Source organism: Notolepis coatsorum, assembly GCF_963971535.1.
Source record: "Notolepis coatsorum genome assembly, chromosome: 13".
Lineage (NCBI taxonomy): Eukaryota > Metazoa > Chordata > Actinopteri > Aulopiformes > Paralepididae > Notolepis > Notolepis coatsorum.
Window position 1 is genome coordinate 27,390,408 of NC_140177.1, and position 26,576 is coordinate 27,416,983.

Below are 26,576 nucleotides of genomic sequence, written 5' to 3' on the forward strand. Positions count from 1 at the left end.
CAATGTCCAAATACATCAAAGTTCACGAGCGAGCAAACAAGGCACTTTCCAGCTTCCTAAATTGTTAACATATATGAAAGAGACAGCTAAGGAGCAGCCAGGCGGAGATGTGCTGGTGGGGGGGGGGGTCACACATTCACACACACAGACGGCAGAAGCAACCATGCAAGGTGCCAACCTGCTCATCGGGGGCAGTTAGGGGTTAAGTGTCATGCTCACGCTGCCCGGGAAGGAGAGGGAATCGAACCGGGAACCTCCTCTACCTCCCAAGCCGCTGTCGCCCCCCCCCCCCCCCCCCCCACTTCTAATTGTACCGGCGCCGTAGAGATAAGCGCATTGGCAACACAGAACTTCACGTCTTCAGCGGTGAAGTTTGTCAGCGTCTGGAAGGGCTACACTCCCCTTTACACACATCTACTGTATCAGTGTTGTCGTCTTGTCCCGAGCTCTTCATACCAAGAAGAAAAACAGCTCACCGCAGAGAGCAGAACCTTATCTCCATCAGCCGAGCTCCTCTTGAAACCACAGTGACAAGAGATGATTTGGTGACAGAGGCAGAAGTAATTTCTATTCCAGCAAAGTGCAACCCTGTGCCGCATTGATACAAGAGCCTTTTTGGCACAGTGGGGGAAATCCATAGTATCGATCCTTGATTTAATGCCAGAAAATAGCCCTGCCAGAAAGAGCGCATCCTCAGGAGCAGGGGGACAGAGGTGAATAATACGCATTAGTCAGAACACATTGATCGGGAGGAGAGCTCGGGTTGAGAGACAGACGACTGGGGGGATTGAAGTGCTCCCCACCCCCAGGTGGCTGACGGGTCTCTGCAGGAGATGAAGGGGGGGGGGGGGCACGGCGGAGACTAAACCGTGGCCCAGAGCAGCAGGAGCACCCCCCCCCCCCCCCCCGTCAAAGGCCAGCGACCTTCTAGCAGAATTAGAAAGTCTGTTTAGAGCGGCAGGTCTGCGGAAATCTGAAAGACATTCACTTTCATCTGAAACCTTTTAGGACCAGACAGCTTTATGACCACATTCTAAATATAGATAGATAGGATAGATAGAGAAGACTGGGGGGAAGTGAAGAAGGCCACAAGTCAACACTAACAGAAGGCCTCCTCACAGGCAAGTCAACACTAACAGAAGGCCTCCTCACAGGCAAGTCAACACTAACAGAAGGCCTCCTCACAGGCAAGTCAACACTAACAGAAGGCCTCCTCACAGGCAAGTCAACACTAACAGAAGGCCTCCTCACAGGCAAGTCAACACTAACAGAAGGCCTCCTCACAGGCAAGTCAACACTAACAGAAGGCCTCCTCACAGGCATGTCAACACTAACAGAAGGCCTCCTCACAGGCTGCATGTCAACACTAACAGAAGGTCTCCTCACAGGCATGTCAACACTAACAGAAGGCCTCCTCACAGGCAAGTCAACACTAACAGAAGGCCTCCTCACAGGCCGCATGTCAACACTAACAGAAGGCCTCCTCACAGGCAAGTCAACACTAACAGAAGGCCTCCTCACAGGCAAGTCAACACTAACAGAAGGCCTCCTCACAGGCAAGTCAACACTAACAGAAGGCCTCCTCACAGGCAAGTCAACACTAACAGAAGGCCTCCTCACAGGCCGCATGTCAACACTAACAGAAGGCCTCCTCACAGGCAAGTCAACACTAACAGAAGGCCTCCTCACAGGCATGTCAACACTAACAGAAGGCCTCCTCACAGGCAAGTCAACACTAACAGAAGGCCTCCTCACAGGCCGCATGTCAACACTAACAGAAGGCCTCCTCACAGGCATGTCAACACTAACAGAAGGCCTCCTCACAGGCAAGTCAACACTAACAGAAGGCCTCCTCACAGGCATGTCAACACTAACAGAAGGCCTCCTCACAGGCAAGTCAACACTAACAGAAGGCCTCCTCACAGGCATGTCAACACTAACAGAAGGCCTCCTCACAGGCCGCATGTCAACACTAACAGAAGGCCTCCTCACAGGCAAGTCAACACTAACAGAAGGCCTCCTCACAGGCAAGTCAACACTAACAGAAGGCCTCCTCACAGGCCGCATGTCAACACTAACAGAAGGCCTCCTCACAGGCAAGTCAACACTAACAGAAGGCCTCCTCACAGGCATGTCAACACTAACAGAAGGCCTCCTCACAGGCAAGTCAACACTAACAGAAGGCCTCCTCACAGGCCGCATGTCAACACTAACAGAAGGCCTCCTCACAGGCCGCAAGTCAACACTAACAGAAGGCCTCCTCACAGGCAAGTCAACACTAACAGAAGGCCTCCTCACAGGCAAGTCAACACTAACAGAAGGCCTCCTCACAGGCCGCATGTCAACACTAACAGAAGGCCTCCTCACAGGCAAGTCAACACTAACAGAAGGCCTCCTCACAGGCAAGTCAACACTAACAGAAGGCCTCCTCACAGGCAAGTCAACACTAACAGAAGGCCTCCTCACAGGCAAGTGAACACTAACAGAAGGCCTGCACAAGAACAAGTGATTCATACTTGAATAGAGTAAACAGAAACACGCACACAAGCTCACACCCCTATTTCTGACGTGTCCAGACAGATGCGCACACACACACACACACACACACAGACAGACACAGGCGTAGGTTTGGTTTTAACTTTAAGCGGGGGGTGGTCCTCCCCCGGGATTTTTTTAGCGTCAAATACTTCATTTCCTGCATTCTGGTGTACTTGTAAGCACCAATTTGTGCCTTTTCTGTATCAATCTATGTAAAACAGGGGTCTCAAACTCTCGGCCCGCTGGATGATATTTTGCGGCCCCCTACTTGACATCAAAGTTTAGTTAGTGCGGCCCGCTCGCAACTTCTTGCCGCGTCGTTGTGCGAGTTGTATGTTTTATTTATTTTATCACTTGTAGGCTACCATAGCGCAGGCTCATGACAGCAACGTTACGTTAGTGACTTGGTTGAAACGTGATTCCGGAGTGATACCAAGTGGAAGGAAAATATATCCAGTGCGTATGGCAGGCATCCTCGAAATTCTCCGCTGTCTCCTCTCTCTGCAAGCAGTGCTCCACTGTCCGGCTGCACTGCCACTGTGTGTGTCTGGCTTCTCTGGTCCAATCACATTCAGCATCCCGTCAGCGTTTCTCCCCCCCCACCCACAGTCTGCGAATCAGAGCAGAGTAGGGCGGTTCTTCACGGAATGCGTGTTGTCTTTCAACGGGTCCGAGTCAGAGCGAGAGTTGACAGCGCATCTACTGGTAGTTTCATCTGCAGGTACTAGGGATGGGTACCGAATTTCTAATTTCTGCTTTGCACTAGATAGTACTGTACATTAGTACACTGCATAGTATTGTGTATTGTATATTATATGGTAACTCAGAACATTGTACATATGTCTATACCGAACACTGTGACCTCATTTTCTTCTTCTAAATTCATGCTATATTATGTTATTATGTTATTTGATACTATCTTGTCTAGCACAGTCTCTGGAGCGTAACAGTAAGAAGCATTTTGTATGAAAGTATTCTGTACTTCTGTATGACAACTATTAAAGAACTTGAACTTGAACTTGAATTCGGTACTTTTGAGGTACCGAACCGAAACACGTCGGTACTACCGAGTATCGATTCAAGTGAGATACCAAAACAAAAACAAAAAAATATATATATTTTTTTTTACTTTCTCTTTTTTCTTTTTGCTTTTTTCTTTTCATGTCAACATTCACACGCACAATATATGCTTACCTAGGATTTGACTTGATTCAACAACAAAGCAGTCGGAACAATGGCAAGCCGAAAACGGTCGAAATTGTAGTTATTTGAAGTTTGGATTCTTTTTTTCACGACTGAGGTAGGTAAATACATTTTTTTTTGACTAAAGTACCGAAAAAAGGTACCGTTGGGTACCGGTATCGATTCACAGGTACCGGTACCCTATCGGTTCAAATGTGAAAGGTACCCATCCCTAGCAGGTACTGTAGCTAGTAACCTGGTTCTCAGTTTTATCTCTGTGAGATAAATGTAGCTAGTAGCCTAGTTTCGCCAGCAGGCAGTTAGTAGAAAAATATGGCATGCTCAAGATGGCCAGTAAAAGAAAAGTCGACAGTGACAATCGCTGCAATTCAAAGGTGAATGGACTGAAAAATATGCGTGCATCCTCCCAGCACCAAACCAATGTGCCTAATTATGTCAAGAAACTGTAGCTCTTGTGAAGAGTGGCAATTTGAAACGCCACTACGAAACAAAACAGTTATTTTGATGCAGCCTTTCCTCAAAATTCAGTGCTAAGAACCACACAAATAAATGGAATGAAATCATCATATCAAGCTGCAAGCAGAATTATTGTTAAAGCTACGTCACAACGAGAAAAAGCAACCAAGTCCTCACTCAGTGGCATGGGTGTTGGCTAAACACAAGAAGCCATTCTCTGATGCATAAATAATAAAATAATGTATGACTGAAGTGATGGAGACCATGTTTGAAGGCAAACAAAAGCAAATCCCCCTCAGATAGCACAGCAGCCAGAATAACTGAAATACTGGCTGATGATTTGATTAAACAGCTTTGTGATAGAATAAAAAAAAATGCAGTGCATTTCCATAGCTGTGGATGAGTCCACTGACACCACTGAGAATGCTCAGTTGCTGGTGTTTGTGAGGTTTTAGTGTGTTTGTGAGAAGATTGGATCAGTTGTGCTTTTTTTTTGGAATGCTTGAAACCCTTTTTTTGTGGAATATTTGATGCGGCCCAGCCTCACCCAGACTCTACCTCCAGCGGCCCCCAGGTAAATTGAGTTTGAGACCCCTGATGTAAAAGGAAAAGACAGCATTGGTACCCGCTGATATAATGGAATATCATGCCGTAAGGCTCTCAGGCATCCTGTATTGCTTTAAAATATTTATTCTACAGTTACGGGGTAAGAAGGATATATAAATGTTTTAAATGAAAAATACTGTATATAAACATAGTTTTTACCTCTTTTGGAGAGGGGGCCGTCTTTCATATTAGCTATATTCTTTGAGGGGGACAAATTGACCTCTTCTCAATATTGACGGGGACATGTCCCCTGCAACCCCCCCTACGACTATGCACACACACACACACAATGCTTTATTTGAATCCACCCATTAAATCATATATACATTAAATGTAAATATTCCAGCAGGTGTGGCATGGTTTAAAGGGGAATGTCGCCCATTTGAAAAGACAATTGAATAAAACTTACATAATAAAGTTTGAAAACTTAAAAAGGACCAGTGTGCAGGATTTAGTGGCATCTAGTGGTCAGGTTGCAACCAAATGATAACCCCTCCCCTCCCCTCCACTCCACTACCAAGCGTGTAGGGGATTGATTGAAAACTTTTGCAGCCTCCCGTAGGTGAGAGTGGTTTTAAAGGTGGGTAGTGATTCACATTCCTTTACAGCTGTGGGTAGGGCGTTCCACATTGATGTGGCATAATTGCGGAATGTGTTTAGTCCCTTGTTTGAGCCGAATCTGGGTTGGACATGATTTGTGGAACTCCCTCGGGTGTTGTGGTCATGGTATTCACTGACCTTTGGGAAGTATTTCGACATGTACATGGGTACCTTAGTGGTGTAGTGTATCTTGAAGACCAGGCCCATTGCAAGTTGCTGTACTCTGTCGTCTACTCTAAGCCATTCTAGGTTGTCAAAGTGGGCAGGGGTGAGGTGGGTTCTAGGAGTAAGGTCAAGCAGTAGTCTGACCAGTTTGTTTTGTGATGTTTGTAATCTTGTTTTTAGTGCATTTGAGGTGCTTTGGTACCATGAGGTACAAGCATAGTCGTAGTACCCTTGAATGAGTGCTCCTGTTAGAGTCTTCAGGGTATTTTTGTTTACCAGAGAGAGGAGATCCGGTACAAGAATCTTGTTCATTGGTTGACTTTTTTGATTACATTGGATGTAATCTTGTCACAAGAAAGATTTGCCTCTAGGATGGAACCCAGGTATGTCATCTTTCCTTGTGACAATATTGTCACCCACTGTAACAGAGAAGCCGTTGGTCTTGCAGAGTTTGTTATTTGATCCGATTCAATCAATCAATCAATCCGAAGAGAATGGACTCTGTTTTACCCAGGTGTAATGATAGTTTGTTATCAGCGAGCCAGGTGCCGATTCTGCCGAGTTCTGAGCTGAGGGTTTGTTCAACCTGTAACTTGTTCTTGTCAGAGACCAGCAGGGCTGAGTCGTCCGCGAACAGGAACAAGTTGAAGTCACAAGCTGATGACATGTCATTTGCATAAATTAGGAACAGTAACGGTCCTAGTATGCTTCCTTGTGGAACACCACAGTTCACTAGGAGGGGGGGCGGTAGGGTACCGTTTACCTCTACCATCTGTTCTCTGCCCTCCAGGTAGGATTGCATCCAGCTCACTGATAAACTACAAAACCTACGATGGCCATGGCGGCTGGGTCGCGCAGCGGACATTGCACTCGTCACCAACGCATGAGACACCGGTATCGAATCGGGCTGTTGGCGTTGCCTCCGGCTTGGGCCGGCCGTCATACTAACTCAATTGGCAGAGTTAGTGGGTGGGAAGTCGATGGGTGGTAATCTGGACGTTGTAAACAGCGACTCTTACAGGTCGGTTGGGGCGCCTGCACAGCAGAGACAGGAAAATGGCGGGGGCAGTGTGAGCCTCTTACACGTTACTCCTCGCCAAATGAGAGTCCGCGCTGGCAGGTGAAAAGATGCGACTGGCTGCCTACACATGTATCGGAGGGGACATGTGATGCAAGGCTTCTATCCTCCCTACAACCGGCCAGTGGGGGGCACATGCGAGCAACGATCAAGACAGGGGAGAATTGGCACGGCTAAAATGGGATGGGAGAAAAATAGAAAAAGGAGAAAAAGTGGATACAAAAAAAACCTACGATGGCCACGGAACTGGCGAAAGGCCCTCTCTAGAGCCACTGTTTGGGTTGTGTGGAGGATAAAGACCTTGTCTCCTCCCTTTGAGCTATCTCACCCAACCCCCAGTTCTATTGTGCCCCCCTCTTCCGTTTCTATAAAGACGGTTCCCCAAATGTAAGTCTCTCTCTTCTCCCAGGTATCCCAGCTACTGTAGTTACCTTTGTGAGAGCCCTCCAGCAATTATTCTCAGAGTCATTTGTATTTGATACTTTCATTCAGAGTTAATAAATTGTATTAACCGGATCTCGATTGACTGAGTAAGTTATTACGACTTCGGCTATATTCACCCACAGTTGTCCCTCCTGGGCTACTGTAGAAACATGGCGGTGCAACATGGCAGGCTCCATGGAAGATGTGCATGGTGATGTGAGTGGCACAGGGCTGTTTGTGTTTTCCTTCTGTGTACCCGTCCCCGTGTTTGGGGACTGGCTGTTCCGGGGGGGTTCACAACATGCCTTTGAGCAACACTGTACTTATTTTAGTACCTATTCTTATGTCTGCACGTTCTACGTTGCACTACTTTTATTGTATTTTATACATATTGTATAATATATTATTATATAAGTAGTTTCTTTAATAATAGTTGTCATACAGAATACTTTTATACAAAATGCTTCTTTCTGTTACGCTCCAGAGACTGTGCTAGACAAAAGATAAGTATGAAATAAAACAAGTATAGCAAGTAAAAAATAGAACACCCGGTCCCGTGAACACATCACTCCTGTCCAAGTTCAAGTTTCTTCAAGTTCAAGTTTCTTTATTAGTCGTCATACAGAAGTACAGAATACTTTTATACAAAATGCTTCTTTCTGTTACGCTCCAGAGACTGTGCTAGACAAAAATAGATAAGTATAAAATAAGTATAGCAAGTATAAGATAGAAGTCACGTACGTAGACACAAGTGTTCAGTATGTACATATGTACAATGTTCAATGCAGAATAGAAGTAACTGAGTTACCATACAATATACTATGCAATATACTAATATACAATATACTATATAGTGCAAAGCAGACATGGGATGAGGTACAATTTAGGTAAAATTTACAGTAAGGTGTCCTGAGGTATGGTTTGTAGTGCAAATTATTTGCCAATAAATATAAGTATTATGTATTTATAATATTGTTTTTATTCTGTCGACTGTATGCTGATTTTATGCCTATGTTCATGTTCTGCTACTTGCTGTGGGGCACTTTGGGCTGCGGTCCATGTGTGAAGGTGTACATGTATTGTAGAAAATGTATGCATTGAAATGTCTAAGTCTCGCCGATATTGAAAATGAGGGTGACCTCAATTGTCCTAAATAAAGGTTTGAATAAAAATAAAAAACACACACACACACTAAAGAGAGATCCTCACCAGGTCGTTCATGTTGGCGGTGCTGGCAGGGTGGATGTCCTCCAGGAACTCCAGCAGATAAAAGGTGTAGCGGTCCATCAGGTGGACTCCTATAGCCAGGTCTGGCTGGTGCTGGAGAGGGGAGGGAGAGGAACATTACTACTCCACACAGTTTAGACAACGACAGGAAGTGACCCATCACACGTATACCTATGTGTGTGCGTGTGTGCGTGTGCGTGTGTGTGTGCGTGTGTGTGTGTAAACACCAGTGACATGGGCTTTGTCCAGTAAGACAAGGAGACATGGGGGAGATGAGTGTCTGCCTGGATATGGTGAGCAGTGAGGTCAGTGTATGGTTTGCTTTGGCACATTTTGAGGTTTATGTGCTGAGAGAGAATGACTGCTTTCTAACAAGAGAGCATTATTTCAACACTCCTAATGTCAAGGGACCTGTGTTCCATTGAACATCAATTAATACAAAAATTAATAAAAAAATTTAAGAAAGATCTTTTACTATTATGTACTTTGCTACTATGTTTATACTACTATCTACTTTTCTACTATGTTTATACCATCTACTTTGCTACTATGTTTAAACGATATACTACTATCTACTTTGCTACTATGTTTATTAGGGATGCTCGATATTGGCTTTTTTACCGATACCGATATTCCGATATTGTCCAACTCCAATTTCCGATACCGATACCGATACCGATATCAACTGATACCGATATATGCAGGGTTTCCCCCCCAAAAAACGGAATAATTTCAGGTAACTAATAATTTCACTGGATGCATTCAAAAGGCTTTCTAAATGTAAGCATTATCTGTGCAAAATATGATCATTAAAAAAGTAAAAATGAACATTTTAAACCAACATGCATACTTTTGACAATAAATAAAATAAGAATTGGTTCTTACTTGCTTGCCTGGGTAAATAAAGGTTAAATAAATGTTAAAAAAAAAAAAAAAAAAAAAAAAAATTGTTATTGTTTTTTTTTTTTTTTACCGATACCGATATTTTCCGATATCACATTTTACTGCCGATATCGGCCGATAATATCGGTCGGCCGATAATATCGGACATCCCTAATGTTTATACTACTATCTACTTTGCTATTATGTTTATACTACTATCTACTTTGCTACTATGTTTATACTATCTACTTTGCTACTATGTTTATACTACCATCTACTTTGCTACTATGTTTATACCATCTACTTTGCTACTATGTCTATACTACCATATACTATGTACTGTACGTTGCTACTATGTTTATACTACTATATACAATGCTACTATGTCTATACTACTATCTACTGTGTACTTTGCTACTATGTTTATACTACCATCTACTACGCTACTATGTCTATACTATTATCTACTTTGCTACTATGTCTATACTACTATGTACTATGTCTATACACTACTAACTACTATGTACTATGCTACTACAGTATGTCTATACTACCATCTACTTTGCTACTATGTCTATACTACCATCTACTTTGCTACTATGTCTATACTATTATCTACTATGCCACTATGTCTATACCAGGGATGTCAGTGATACGGCCCCGCCAGCAGGTTTCATCCGGCCTCCAAGGTGTTTTTGGAAAGCAGGATTTAAAAAATATATATATATTGGTGCACTGACAGTTATGCAGTAAGAGCCTGAAAATGGACAATGTAATGCGTGTTGTTATCCAAACTGTACATTTTATTAGAGCCAAAGGACTTAACCATCGGCAATTCTATGCACTTTTACAGAACGCAATATTAGTCACGGCCTGCCCTACCACACTGAGGTCCGTTGGTTGAGCCGAGGAGCAGTCCTCAAACACTATTACGGAGTGCTCAAATTACGGACGTAGATTTCTCAATTCATGGAGCAGAAAGGAAAGCCAATGACCGAGTTGGATGATCCACACTGGCTTAGGGATCTTGCCTTTTTAGTAGATATTACAGAACATGTGTTGAATGTTACAGTAGCATGCAGGGCCGCAACAAACTTGTCACAGAGTACTATGATAGCGTTCGTGCTTTTCAAATGAAATTGGCTCTGTGGGAGACGCAGCTATCTCAGCACAACGCAGTCCACTTCCCCCGTCTAAAATCTCGACCCGTCAATAATTTTTAGCAATTAGATTTAAAAATAGTTTCAAAATGGTGCCACCCTGATCAAAATAAAAAAGTTACTGTACATTACAGTAGATTTCATTATCTGTTCTTATGCATGCCTGGTGATACTAAATCCAAATTGAACTCGGGCATTTGAAAGATAATATATGTATATATAAATGTGCGAATTGGCTATAATAAGGTAATTTATAAGCCTGCTATTAATACTTCAAATTGCATTGGTCCGGATGAGAGAATTCAGTACTGTATCTACAGAACCTTCTGTTTAATCATCTTCCCTTTATTCATTTCCTTAGTTTTTTGTACACATGATCTCAAGAAGGTACTGAACGAGATCAGTGGCAGTTTTTAATGTTCTGTCATTATTAGCATGGTGTTATTCACTGTCAAAGATGCAAAGAAAAATCCTAATTCATATTCTTCTTTGTTTCATCACAATTTAAGCAAGCCTAGTAGACACAATATTTCTGACACTGGGAATACATTCACTGAGGTCCATAGATGTCCCTAGATACCAAGAATATGCAAATCGACCTTGTAGAAGTGTAGCAATATTCCATTTACTTAGGTATGTATTTTAGGCAGATTTTCAGAAAATAGGGCTCCGGGCTTAAAGGAAAACTCCAACATTTTGTGAAATTAGCTTATTTAACATCTTCCCTGGAGTTAGACAAGAAGATATAAATTTTTTGTCTCTGTGCGTGCATTTAGCTTAGGGAATTCTCATTCATTCAAAGGATCCGAACCGATTAACTTTAGGTTAGTTGTAACGTTAGTTTAGGTTCGTGTTAACGTTAGATAATGTACAAAATAAATGTTTTCCGCTGCTATAAACGTTGCACTTTTATTTTGACAACCCCAGAAAGGAAGTCATTATATATGCTTTACCATCCTGATCTGCGTTAGCTCCGGTTAGCTCAGAGCGTCCGGTATAACAATACCAGCCATTGGATTACTGTTTTCTAAATTGTGGAGGCTTTTAATCGTCAAGGTAAGAGGATTTCAAGTCATGGTATCCATAAACTTCAATCGGTTCGGATCCTTTGAATGAATGAGAATGTCAACAATCACGACGACACGTTGAAATCACTGGCTGTGCTCAGAGAGGAGTGGTTGGGCAAAAAAATTGTTCCGAGTATATTTGCTTATAAAACGTAATTGTCTAATTCAATTATTTTGTATTTCTCCACGTGGTGAATACACTGGTCACAACATGTTTACATGAACGTTTTGGAGTTGTATTTGGAGTGTATTCTGCAATCTGTTAATAAACTTTTCAATCAATCAATCAAACTATACACTGTAAGGCTCCGGCCCCGCCTCACTTCCAGTGATGAAGCTAAGCTATGCTAACGGAGCGACTGTTCCCTAAGCTAAATGCATGCACAGAGACAAAAAAGGTATGTATCTTCTTGTCTAACTCCAGGGAAGATGTTAAATAAGCTAATTTCCCAAAATGTTGGAGTTTTCCTTTAAGATGTTAAGAAGTCGTTCTTTAAGACACTCAATCGATTAATAAGCTCCTTCCTCTGGGGTAATAAGATCCCACGGATGAGGAGATCAATACTACAGCTCCCCAAAGAGCTAGGGGGACTGGCACTGCCTAATTTCCAGCACTACTATTGGTCGTGTAACATTCACAAACTTTTATATTGGATGAGGGGCACGACACACAACTTATGCCCGGTGTGGGTCGACATGGAACTCTCCTCCTCTAGATACTCTCTTCGCTCCCTGCTGATTGATTTTTTTTTGTTGGTTTTGTATTGTATGTTTGTTATCGCTCTCCGTGGATGGGATGGGGAGGGGCTAGGGGATAGGAACGGGAAATGGGGGGAGAGATGTATAATTTGTATAATTATCTGTACTTTTTATTTTCTGAAAACTTCCAATAAAGAAAGTTATTAAAAAAAAACATTAACAAGTCCAAACTGCGCAATCGTCTGACACACGGACATCTAAATGACAATTGTCGACAGGCTGGTAAAAGCCAAAATGTGTCAGGTGTCGACCAGCAAGTGACAATGTAAGTAGCCTCTTCCTTTTCCACCCTCAATTGCACTTATATTGCAGGCCACTAAGTCCATTGGTAGAATGACCCACTCAACCCCCCCCCCCCCCCCCCCCCCCCCTGTCGTATTTTGTTCCCTTTTCTAGGCCTACTATAGCGCACTGGATTCTACTGATCACAGGGCAGCTGGATTAACCATATCTGAACCAGCTATTTTGGACAAATGTATAATTACTTAATTACTCAGATATTCAAACACAATATACAATTATTGTGAAATGATTGAATGAATGAAAATAATAATTATTAAATGCCTTCTATGGCATTTGTATCTCTTATTTGTTAAATATCTGTTTTATTGATTAATTATACATTTGAAAGAATGCAGGTTATAGCAAATATGCAATATATCCCATTGGTTGGTACAATGGGACAGACATTTGGCGTTTTATAGCTATAACCTGCATTCTTTCAAATATATCATTAATCAATAAAACCGATATTGAAATACACTATGTAGCCTAGTTATTGTTATATGTATGAATAAGAAACATGTTTTCTATGGCACTTGATCTATTTTGTTGCACTTCTCTTCTACTTGAAATGTTGGCTATTTGCATGGATAGGAAAATGCTTTCCGTTCCACTTCTATTGCAGAACGCGTCTGCTTTATGTAATTGTACATTGTGTGTTGCGTTTTGTGCCACATGCAATTTCTCATTGATCTGTAGGCCTGAATGATTTCAAATATAGCCTAAATACAGTATCCATGTGTTGAGTCAAGTGTGATTTTAACAACAAGTAGGCTAACCCGGCCCTCATGAGGTCTCATTTGAACAAATCCGGCCCACTGCCTGATACGAGTCTGACATCCCTGGTCTATTCTATTATCTACTATGTACTTTGCTTCCATATCTACAGTATGTGCTATGTCTATACTACTAACTACTATGTACTTTGCTACTATGTCTATACTACTATATACTTTGCTAATATGTCTATACTAGTATCTACTATGTGCCATGTCTATACTACTAACTACTATCTACTACTATGTCTATACTACTATCTACTAACTCACAGACAGGGAGTCCTCTCCGACTTGGCTGCTGGCCAGAGCCATGAGGTTAGGAGAGTAGAACCTCTCGTACATGGAGGCGCCCTGGCAGGTGTCGATGATGAACAGCAGCTCGTTGTACCTGGACGGGAGGTGAACACAAACAAACAAATGTATAAAGCTATTCACACGGCTAGCAATTTCGCTACTTAGGTCGGGATTCCTTTCCACCCTGTTCCCATCCCAACCAGAGCGTGACAAAAGAGCTAAACAGACACCGTGTGAATATGGTCGGAATTGTGTTGCCAGGCAACAGCTCGGACAAATACGTATAACTCCTGTCGCAGTGCAAGGAAACTATAAAAGGAGGAAGGGTCCTACAGGTCGGTCAGGGCGCCTGCACAGCGAGGGAGGGAGATGGCGAGGGTAGTGTGACCTCCCACACGTTACACCTCGCCAATGAGAGTCCGCGCTGGCAGGTGAAAAGATGCTGCTGGCTGTCTCCTATGTCTCGGAGGAAGCATCCGATAGACTTCAGGGCTCCCTAGACTGACCAGTGGGGGGCACATGCGAGCAACGACCAGGAAGGGGAGGGGGGAATTGGCACAACGACTAAAATTGGGAAGGGAGAAAAACAAAAACACAGAAAAACAGGAGGAGAAAAAGTGGATAAAAAAAAAAGGAGGAGGAAGGGTCGTCACGTTACAGTGTAGCACGTGAACGCACATTGGTAACAAGTGTGGAACCTTTCAGTTCGGCCGACATTGAGTTGAATGGGATCAGCCATTTAAACAGGTTATTACCTTGGATGTGAGAATCATCTGCAATTTGTTGCATTAACTAGTTAACATTTGATATATTGGTTGATGTATATTTCCTCGGATAGCTGGTATATAGCTGGTATATTTAGAATTTTAATGCAGGCTTCAATAGAACTGGCACCTAAATCTGGCACCAAGCAGAGCAGTCATGATGACCCTTCCTTCTTTTATAGTTTCCTTGTTGCAGTGTTCGCTAATGTCAATATCCGACAGGAAATCAAACAATCTTTTCTAGAACAACCGGTTCCATTGTCGAGTCGTAGGTATGGCCGACGTAACGTACGTCACATTCGCCTCAATCGTACATAGTAGTCCCCGAGCCTCTGATTCTAACAGCGGTTGTCGTGGTGACGGAGTACAAACCAACTGCTCCACTCAATTCGCTCCTCTGCCCGACGACACCCACAAGCCTTTGCTCCTCTTCCTTTCACAACCCACCCCCCATCGAGCCAAAACATTAGAATGAATGAATGGACAAGACACTGAAAGCCCCTCATAATGTAGGGCAGGAAATGGAGGAGATGGATAATTAGGTGGCCTTGTTATTTAACAGAAGGCATGTAAATGGACTGCATTTATAAATGCACTACATTCATAGAGTGCTTTGCCTCACATTCACCCATTTACTCACACACCGACGGCGGAGGCGGCCGTGCAAGGGAGCAGTTAGTTATGGTTACAGTAAGTGTCTTGCCGCGACACGCTGCCGGGAGGAGCTGGAATCGAATGGGGAACCTTCAGATTACCAGACAACCTCTCTTCCTCCTGAGCTACATTGAGCAACTGTCAATGTAAAGTTGAGTATAAATTATGTAAATAATGAGTTTCAGAGGCCAGCTAGAAAACTTAGAAAGTACAAAGTCATAATATTTGATACAATGTACGGTTTGCAACCATTTCCTCAGTAGAACATATGAAGACACATCTGATTATACTGAGAGATTCATATTTTGGAGAGGAACATGTATCATGATCGTGTTTTTTTAAAAGGACATGTATTATGGTTTTAAAAGGACATGTATCATGGTTTTAAAAAGGACATGTATCATGGTTTTAAAGGACATGTATCATGGTTGCCCCATTTGGTTGGATTGGAGCCGGTTTGTTACAATTCAGTTGGTTTCAGTGGTTCAAAAATATCCACAGCAACTGTGACAATTTACTTTTGCCAAAGTGAATCTCCCGATAGCAACCGATCACGCTGGTCTCAAAAATGTGTTTACGTTGGAAAGCTCCCCGTATTATGACGGCAACTTGACATCTCCTTTCAATTAACGGAGGGCCACGCCCCCTCAACATACTGAGAGTTGGCTGTGACCTACTGTAAAACATTTATAACAATCAAATGATATATATATATATACGAAGCTGGAAAAGAATTGCTCCTCTACCATAAAACGTTCCACAATTCTCGGACTGAATTAACATAATTAGACCGGTTCTTTAACAACCTGGTCAAGATCTCGGGTTAACGTCTCACCTGAAGGACGGCACTCACAACTGCAATTAGAGACTACTTAAGTCCGCCACTCCAGAGGTGAGGAGGGGCGGGGGAGCTTAGATTGTACCTAATGAAGGGTGTATTGGCCGGGAGGCGACAAAGTCACGAAGACGGCATCATTCGGCAGGATCAAGCCTGCAATTATCGCATCAGCGCCAAGGCTGGCGTCACAAAGCTTTCATCCAGGCGGCCCCTGTGTCTCCCACTCTCAGGATTCCAAACAGACACACAATATTGACAGGCTGAAACCTGGAGGACAAAAAAGGTAAACGCCGCTGGCAGCAGCCCTATTCCACCTCGTTCACCCTCTCGCTAATTTACCCGGGCAGCATAGCGAAATGAATCATCAGGCCATTCACACAAACACAACCATTAAACTATCAAGCTCATTGTACCATGGAGTCTCTTTCAATGGGTCTTGTATATGGGTGTGTGCACTGTTATGGGAATGTTATCTACCGTAATTTTCGCACTATAAGCCGCACCTGAATATAAGCCGCAGCAGCTAAATTGAATGATGTGTACATATATAAGACGCACTGGACTATAAGCCGCAGGTGTTTTAATGTTTAATTACCATATGTAAGGGTTCGTGCACAAGTTTCAAGTTTCTTTAATAGTTGTCATACAGAAGTACAGAATACTTTTATACAAAATGCTTCTTTCTGTTACGCTCCAGAGACTGTGCTAGACAAAAGATAAGTATGAAATAAAATAAAATAGTATAGCATGTAAAAATAGAAGTAAAAATAGAAGTCACGTACGTAGACACAGTGTTCAGTATATACATATGTACAATGTTCGATGCAGAATAGAAGTAACTGAGTTACCATACAATCAGGGCCCGAAATTAAAGCCCGCCACCCGCCATTGGCAACCAGATTTTAGGTTTGGCGAGTGCCACTGAGAGGTCCGTCCGCCATGTGGCGGGTCACAAAATAGTCATGTAAAATTATTAAAACTGCTGTGTGTTTTGGTCTTACGACAGGCCTAATTTGTGGCTTGTTTACCGATGTCACATCCACTACTCTTCTGTCCCGACTGCCCGCGGCGCCTGCTTGCACTGTAGGGAGCTAACGTTAGCTTAATAACTTTAAATGGGTTACAAATAATGTGGAACTATGAGAGTAAGCAGACCGCTTACCGGGGGACCCTGATGTAAACAAGACAAACGTCTTTCTCAGGTCTGCATCCCCTTAACAATTGTGTGTATTGAGCCGTACTGTATTGTACCCATTCTGCAATCTGTTAAATAAAGTTTTCATTCATTCATTCATTCATTCATTCATTCATTCATTCGCTAAAAAGAAAACCCACCGCGGCAGCGAGAGCGGGACCACCTAACAAAAGAACGTTTCGCAGAGCTTTTCCTATCATTTCATTAAGACCATGAGCTGACTAAGCTAAGCTAATTAGCATTAGCTGCTACCCTGGAAACGCTCAAAGCACCGTCAGTGAGTCCACAAAACCAGTTCCATTAGTGAGGAAAGGGGTTATATTAACGAGGCTTGACAACAGGGGTTCAAAGATAACTTCACATTTATTGGCTATTAGTTTCTTAACACTTTGACTGCCTAAAAACGATTTACAACGTCTTTGCTGGCGATGCTAAAGTTGCCGGGGGACGCTGTACAGCGTCCTTATATCAATATTTCAAAAATCTGGAATCGGATTCATATTCCCCCTCCGCTGGCCTGAGATTCACCAGCAGGACCCACTGAGCTCTCTGGCGGTTCAGGAGCGCCATCTGGTGGCCGATCGGCGCAACTGCTTAACAGGAAGCGCAGTAGAGGTTTTGCTGGTCGGCCCTATTGCTTCCGGCCACTCGGGATAGGTTCCGGCACTCTAGCTCGTCACTCTACATAGCGATCGATTGCCAATAACTCGATAAACAACATGATTTGGACGTATATACCATTATACAAGCTGGAGATGGACCGGGTAATAATATATCCCATAATGATAAAATTTCTACTCGACGATGATCGCCCAACGGCGCGCGGAGACTGGGGTGAGTTTCAGCGTGTAACGTTACCATCTTCGATACTAACTGCTTTTATCAACATTTGACCCACATTAGATGATTGGTATAACGCTGCCCACGGAATTATAAACGCCCCCTCGCCCATCCGGTCAACATCAGATGACGTGTAGTAACTTCTAGAAGTACGTCTAGTTGGAATTTTTTATATCGCGCTGATTGCCATCAAACTGTATTTCATCATCAATATAATGCATTTGGGGCTATATATCACGTTCTGGAGAAAGTTGCAGAAAGAGATGAAAACATACTTATACATTAGACCATACTTTACTATGAATATGTGAATGAAAAAGTTTAACGTTGCTACACAATGAACAATACATATAGGACTTTGAATGGGCCCTAATAATGGCAATGTAGCAATAGAATTTAAAAAGTTATAGCCCTGCAAAGAAGGGGACGTTCTCCATAGACAAATAGCGCTGGCAATCTATGGTATATCATTAATTTAACCCATGGCAGCCAAAGTGTTAATTATATCGCTCCATGCATCCAGGCTCTGTGTGTTGACATCCTAGTCTAGTGTGTGTGACATCATCAACTACGCGACTCAGACAGGGGCTCTCTCTCCCAATAGTATCCAGCTGCAGCCCCGCAGAACAATAGTAACCAGCTGCAGCCCCGCAGAACCATACTGGGCGCATCTCCTCTCTCTCTCTCTCGCTCTCGCTTGATTGAAAACTTTATTAACAGATTGCAGAATGGGTACAGTACAGTACAGCTCAATACATACAATTGTTAAGGGGATGCAGACCAGAGAAAGACTTTCGTCTTGTTTACATGAGGGTCCCCCCATTTTCATTCATCGCTCTCGCTCTCTCGCTCTCTCTCTCTACGTTCAATATGATTTAAAGCCAAACGTTACAGTATAAATACTAACTGGATAGTTGATAAACATTTCATTTCATTATCTGAAATATTCAAAAAATCATTAAGTTTGCTATAAGCCATTATCCCTTTGTGTGTGATTATTATTTTCTCACAGTCAAAGTCAAAAAGAAAAACAGAAACAACACGTTTGTCATCGGTAGTAAATCAATGAGATTGTGGACTCTGATGAGGACATGATTGAGGAGGTTTAAAGGAAAACTCCAACATTTTGGGAAATTAGCTTATTTAACATCTTCCCTGGAGTTAGACAAGAAGATACATACCTTTTTTGTCTCTGTGCGTGCATTTAGCTTTGGGAACAGTTGCTCTGTTAGCGTAGCTTAGCTTCATCACTGGAAGTGGGGGAGGACAATAGCCTGATGTTCCCTTACAGTGTATACAGTCACCAAATACACTCTAAATACAACTCCAAAACGTTCATGTAAACATGTTGTGACCTGTGTATTTACCACGTGGAGAAATAAAAAATAATTGAATTAGACAATTACGTTTTCCAAGCAAATATACTCTGAACTATTTTTTGCCTAAGCACTCGTCTCTGAGCGCAGTCAGTGATTTCTACGTGAAGCCGTGTTTGTGGACACTCATTAATTCAAAGGATCCGAACCGATTGAAGTTTATGGATACCATGACTTAAAATCCTCTTACCTTGACGATTAAAAGCCTCCCCAATTTAGCTGCACGTAGCTAACCGGAGCTAACACAGAACCGGATGGTCACTAAAGCAAATATAATGACTTCCTTTCTGGGGTTTTCAAAATAAAAGTGCAACGTTTATTGCAGCGGAAAACGTTTATTTTGTACATTATCTAACGTTAACACAAACCTAGTGTTGGGACTAACGCGTTACAAAGTAACGCGTTACAGTAACGAAGTTACTTTTGGCGAGTTCTAGTACTCTAACGCATTACTTTTGAAATTCAGTAACGCTACTTACGTTACTGAATGGTTCGTCACTGCGTTATTTGCGTTATATATGGCGTAGATTGATAGCGAGTGGTAGTGATTATTATTATTATTATTATTATTATCCTCATATCCTCTCTGGCTGCGGGGAAATGCTGTGCTGGGGGCGTGTTTTGTTTACTATTCCTGACTGATAATGGCAGCGCCCAGCGCCCTCGCGTATTTCTCTTTTGTCGAGCGAAAAGAAAATAACGTTTTAGTTATGTCATTTGTGTTTTGGCTCAAATATACTGGAGTCTAAGTTAACGTTAACTACCAGGACTCATCCAAATCCACTCACCACCCGCGTAGAATGATACGAGGCGACACACAGCAAATGGGACGGAAAACTATTTCCAACTACTTGGAGAGAGAATATAGTACAACATGGAAATGAGATAAAGAAAATGTTGCTGCTGGAATTAACGTTACATCTCGACAGACACTGGTGAGGTGAGTGCAGTGATGTGAATGTAAATGAATGGAAACTCAAGTTGATCAACGAATCTCATCAATACTAATCAAACAATATAAATATAGTCCTTTCATGCACAATTGATATCCTAACTATTCTAACGTTGCAATGCACGATTGATATCATAAACAACGTTGCAAGACGGTTTATTATAATGAAACGCTCCGGCGACAGATATCAAGGCTGTTCAAGCACTTATTTTCAACCTAGAACCTAAACGTGCATGCGCTCAACCTAAACGTGCATGCGCGCAACCTAAACGTGCATGCGCGCAACCTAAACGTGCCTGCGCTCAACCTCCCCGAGCAATTAGGCACGGTGCATTTCTTATTACGTCGGGACATTTGTGTTTGTGTCAGATTTGTGTTTGTATCTCTAGACCACATTGCTTAGCAGAGTTCAGTGATGTGAATGGAAACTGTCAAGTTGATCAACCGATTTTGAGTATCTGCATGGGAGCAATTTTTTTTATTCTTCAAGTAACTAAATAGTTACTTTTCACAGTAACGCATTACTTTTGGGTGTAAGTAACTAGTAACGTAACGGAGTTACTTTTGAAATGAGTAACTAGTAAAGTAACTGAGTTACTATTTTTCAGTAACTAGCACAACACAACTAACCTAAAGTTAGTTTAGGTTTGTGTTAACGTTAGATAATGTACAAAATAAACGTTTTCCGCTGCTATAAACCCCAGAAAGGAAGTCATTATATTTGCTTTAGTGACCATCCGGTTCTGTGTTAGCTCCGGTTAGCTACGTGCAGTAGTTAGTATTATATTATCAATACCAGCCATTGGATTACTGTTTTCTAAATTGGGGAGGCTTTTAATCATCAAGGTAAGAGGATTTTAAGTCATGGTATCCATAAACTTCAATCGGTTCGGATCCTTTGAATTAATGAGAATGTCCACAAACACAGCTTCACGTAGAAATCACTGACTGCGCGCAGAGACGAGTGCTTAGGCAAAAAATTGTTCCGAGTATATTTGCTTAGAAAACGTAATTGTCTAATTAAATTATTTTTTATTTCTCCACGTGGTAAATACACAGGTCACAACATGTTTACATGAACGTTTTGGAGTTGTATTTGGAGTGTATTTGGTGACTGTATACACTGTAAGGGAACGTCAGGCTATTGTCCTCCCCCACTTCCAGTGATGAAGCTAAGCTACGCTAACGGAGCGACTGTTCCCAAAGCTAAATGCACACACAGAGACAAAAAAGGTATGTATCTTCTTGTCTAACTCCAGGGAAGATGTTAAATAAGCTAATTTCCCAAAATGTTGGAGTTTTCCTTTAAGTTAGGTTTATAAAACCTTCACATTTTATTATGTTCTGTTAAATCCTGCAAAGAGGGTAGAGTGAGGAGTCTGATGATGTTTAACAGTAGGTTACAATTTAAGCTTAAGATTGAATTGACATGTATTGATTAATCAATCATCAATGAATATATTAAAATAATTTGCTTAAAATTTGACTCTGGCCTCTTATTTAAGTGTATTCTTCAACATAATACCCCATCTACTTGAAATGTACAGATTATTTTTTTATATATATTTAAGCATTACATCACACGCAGGAGTGGTTTGTGAACAATAAACCATGCCTAGGGGTGGTCGTTAGGCCCGAGGCGCAGCCGAGGGTCGTTAGACCCCCCTAGGCATGGTTTATTGTTCACAAATCACGACTGCAAGTGGTGTAAAGCTTTTATACAACTGCCACATTCATCCAACCTTATTTCTATACAATAAACACACATTAATCGAAGATTTATTGAAAAAACCATCCGCCAGAAAAAGTAGTTCCCACAACTACAAAAAAGACAATTTGCCTCCATGTGGAAGCAGATCGGAAGTGCATCCAACCAACTAACACATCCAATTGTGTATTATTGGAATGATTGAGAGAAGTTGCCTCATGTGGAAGCAGCTTGAAGTGCATCCAACCAACTAACACATCCAACTGTGTATTATTGGAATGATTGATTGAAAATTTTATTACCAGATGCAGAATGGGTACAATACAGTACGGCTCAATACACACAATTGTTAAGGGAATGCAGACCTACTTTCCATAGAACTTCATTCTTAGATGCTTCTATAGAAAGTAGGTAAAACAAATTAAAAAGTTTTCTTTGACCTATAGGAAAAAAACGTTTTCTTCGCCCTATTTTTTTATTTATTTTTTTAAACCTACTGTAGAGGGCCTAAACTTAACCAGTTGGAAACCAAGCGTACAGTAATAAAATTATCAATCAATCAATCAATCAACTCAATAGGCCATGCTCACTTAGAACAGCGCAGCACCCGGCTCTCTCTCAGTCTGACCCGCGTTGCAGACAGGAGTGTGTGTGTGTGTGTGTGTGTGTGTGGGGGGGGCGGTGGGTGGAGACTAGAGCTAGCGCTGACAGTCAGAGAGAAGGAAAAAGAAATTGAAAAAAAAATGCAAATTAATCAATCAATCAAATCGCGATTTTTCTTTTGTTCTAGAATGACTCAAGACCCATCAATTACATCATCCAACATTGTTTAAAGGACTAACACATTCGCAGTGACAGAATCGCTTCATATTTAGTCGTTATGGCGCTATCAACATATCCATTTGTTGTCCGCGATCTTGTTTTCTCCCGGAGTGAGCCGGCGGAGTGATATGTGATTCGGTTGTGGGCGGGTCCTGAGCCCAGGACCGTAGATTGTTGCCAATAAAGACGTGTAAATGGACTGTTTCAGCCAATCAGAATCGAGAAATTTGCATGCCGTTGTATAAATATAAATATATGTGACACAAAAATGAAACCAGCATTGCAATCTGGTTAGAAGTGGTGGAGAGAATAAAGGCTAGCATGTGAATTGTAATTCCTGGTAGAAGCGAATGAAAATGGATGGATTATCCAAGTGGGGGTCCTGGGGGGAAGAGCGAGCAAGAGCATAATGTATTGGATTGGATTGCAAGTATTAGGTATATATCTCGTAAACTACATTTATATTGATTCAAATGGAATGTATAGTTCTGTGATTTACGTTGGATATTTACCGTTAATGCTCGTGTGTCTAATTTTATGTTATGTTTAAAAAATTATATAAAAAAAAAAATTGGCTGGTAAGAAATATGCTTGGCGGGTAGATTTTTCCCATCTACCCGCCACTGGCCGGTGAGTCAAAAAGTTAATTTCGTGCCCTGCATACAATATACAATATATACCAATATACAATACTATATAGTGCAAAGCAGAAATGGGATGAGGTACAATTTATGTACAATTTACAGTAAGGTGTACTGAGGTATGGGTTGTAGTGCAAATCCTTTACCAATATATATAAAGTGTGTTTAGATGTACAGAGGGGATTGTCGGGAAAGAGATGGCTGTTTGAGGAAGCTCCCATTTATTAACTTGCAGCAGCTGTGTGCCTGTGAGAGAAGAGCGAGTGAGAGTTAAAGGTGGTGGACTGTAACCTGTAAAATCCATAGATTTAGGAGGTCCCCTAGTGGCCGTTAGCTATAAAAATCCATAGATTAGCCGCACCGTTATATAAGACGCAGGGTCGAAAAATGGGGGGAAAAGGCGCGGCTTATAGTCAGAAAATTATGGTATACATCTGTGTTAAAATACATATTCTATCTTTGTACAGCTTGACTGGTTCAATATGACCAACTAGTATAAACAGCCCAGACACTAGGCTACAGTCTGTGTGTGTCTCTTTAAGGACTCCAAGGTGCCAAGGTTATTTCTCTCCCTAGCTAAGCCATAACAAAGTCTTGTTATTGATTTCCCTAACTGGGCCCATTTTGTTTACCTTTCTGTCATATCTGAATGTCTAGTGTTACGTCATTTCAATTGTGTATTAATGTACGTCTGACCAGACCTCTTGGTCACTTTCTGGTCAGACGCTCGTGTGTGAACATGACGTGTCTTTCTGTAAACTGATCACTGCTCACTGTGGACACAGATGAATAAACTATGTTTCTTTTTTTAATAACTCGACTCAGAATGATTTCACAACGGCTCATCCTTTGTTTTTAATAATTTCCACAACAGCACCCATGTATTCCCTGCATAATAACCATTACAGATAACATAGTATGATAGCAGTAAGTTTATGTCATTGTACATCAGCAATCAGACTGGGGGTACCACAAGGTTGTGTCCTCGCGCCTCTGCTGCTCATATTGTACATTAATGACTTAATTAGTCACCAGGACTATTGCAAAATGATTACATTTGTGGACAATGTGGCCCTGATCGGCCTTCTTACTGACAATGAGACCAGTTATAGAGCTGTGATTGACCACTTTTATTTAACTGGTGCTCTGAAAACTCATTGATTTTAAATACAAAAAAGACCAAAGAAATGGTTTGATTTTAGACAAAACTGTTTCTCTGCCCACCGTGACCATGAACAACATAACGTGCCCATTGAAATAGTACAACACTATTATCAACAGTAACCTCACATGGAACTCGAACACCAATGCCAGATCTGCAAAGGCTCAACCACGTCTGTACCTCTTGAGGAAACTTAGAAGTTCCAAAGTGGACAGAACTCTGCAGATACTGTTCTAGAACCGCGTTTCCCAAACTCTGGGTCGCGACCCAAAAATGGGTCGCAGGCCCGTTTTTATTGGGTTGCCAATAAAAATAAAATAATAATAATAATAATAATTTTATTTAAAATGTTTATAAAAAAGCTGTAGATGTGTTGATTCAGTTTGGCACCACATACTTATGTGAATCTGGGTTTTCTACTCTAGCATACCCGAAAAACAAATACAGAAACAGACTAAATGCTCAGCATGTGCCATAGATTAAATATTATACCCCTTCTAGCATGATGTCAGGTCAGTAGAATTTTTTAATAAGTCAGTACAAATTAATCAGAATGTTGCTCAATGTTGGGGTTTAAGGTTGAGGGACGGAGGGAGGGGGTTAAGAAATGGAGAGTTGAAAAAGGGGTGAGAAATAGAAAGGAGTAAAACATGTTTGTTCATTTAAAAGTGTTACAAAATTGTATGTACATGTTATGAGGTGGTGAGCAACTTAACATTACACTCTGATTATTGTTGTGATGTACTTTTATAATTAAATAAATACATTTCATATACATTTGAAATTCGTGGTTTGTTGTGTTCTTTATCAGTAGTTATAAATGTATGTTATGGCAATTCATGGTGTATTTTTGTAAGTTTGGGTCCCGGGGAAACACCAAATTTCTCGTTTGGGTCTCGAGCTGAAAAAGTTTGGGAACCCCTGTTCTAGAAGACCTGTGCTGACTTTCTGTATTCAGTGCTGGGGGGAGCACTAAGTGTACATAAGAATAAATGAGATAGGGTGGTCAAATTAGGAGGTAAGATAACTGGTGAAGCAGTATTACAAACATGTCAGACCAGTACACCAGGAAATTGGCAGAAAAGATCATAGCCGATCAACTGCACCCATTATGGTCCGAGTACGCACTCTTACCCTTAGGGCAGAGGTACTGCATGCCTAGAACTAGAACCAAACCGATGCATTACGTCCTTTGTCCCACGCAGCATTCAGCTGCTTAACAAGTTTAGATTATTTTGTATTGTTTAGCACTTGCACCATGGTGCCGTTGAGGGTCATGCAGTGTCATGCTTTTTATGATGTTCATATTTATTATGCTCATGTCTTGTTTATCTGTGCTGTATTGTTCATATTTGTGCCTATTAGGCTTTTTTGTTGCTCTCTTTGTGCAAAGCAAATTCCCTTGAAGGGCAATAAAGGTTTCATTCATTCATTCATTCATTCATAGTACACTTCACATTACTTAGTCATAAGTGAAGAGGATTCATTAAAGTACTGTTTGATTTATTATTATTCATGGTCATATTATTATTGTTATCATAGTTATGGTAATGATTATTATTATATGGTATGAAGCTGTAAGGTGCACTTGAGCTGACCATTATGTTAAAATAAATATGAAGTTTGGAAGGGGGCAGGAAACATACGTTTTCTTCATCTTGCTCCTTTTCGGCCCTAGGTGTATCATGTTAAAAAAGAAAAGATGTTGGTAATATTTTGCAAAGATTAACTGTACCCCCATGTACGAAACAAAATAAAATGAATGAATGAATTTATGCAAATGGGTTATGTAATCAAATAAATCAATATATTATACACCCATGGTAAATAAGTGTATAATAAAGTATTGGAATAGTCTGTTGTATCTCTCTGGGTCCAGATGCGGAAGGGGCACACACACTACATTCACAATCTATATACACACTCGCATATGGTTTCTCTCTTCTAGGATTGACCTTTACCCTCACACACTAAACTGCATGTGCCAGACTCACACTCTTAGGAAGTACAAGAACATAGGCACATACACAGATGTTTAGACTTAATTCTAGAATATGATTCCAAAATACAGACACACTGAAATGACAAGAACGCACATGCAACGT

The 26,576-nt window shown here is 41.6% G+C and overlaps 1 protein-coding gene across 1 annotated transcript in view; it reads right to left on the bottom strand.

The window, feature by feature from the left end:
* Positions 1 to 26,576, bottom strand: part of pigk (phosphatidylinositol glycan anchor biosynthesis, class K) — a 95,668-nt gene that overhangs the window by 46,695 nt on the left and 22,397 nt on the right. The window contains exons 7-8 of the mRNA XM_084327210.1: positions 13,496 to 13,613; positions 8,279 to 8,389 (exon numbers count right to left, since the gene is read on the bottom strand). Of these exons, the coding sequence (XP_084183336.1) occupies positions 8,279 to 8,389; positions 13,496 to 13,613 (229 nt within the window). The remainder of the gene's footprint in view (positions 1 to 8,278; positions 8,390 to 13,495; positions 13,614 to 26,576) is intronic.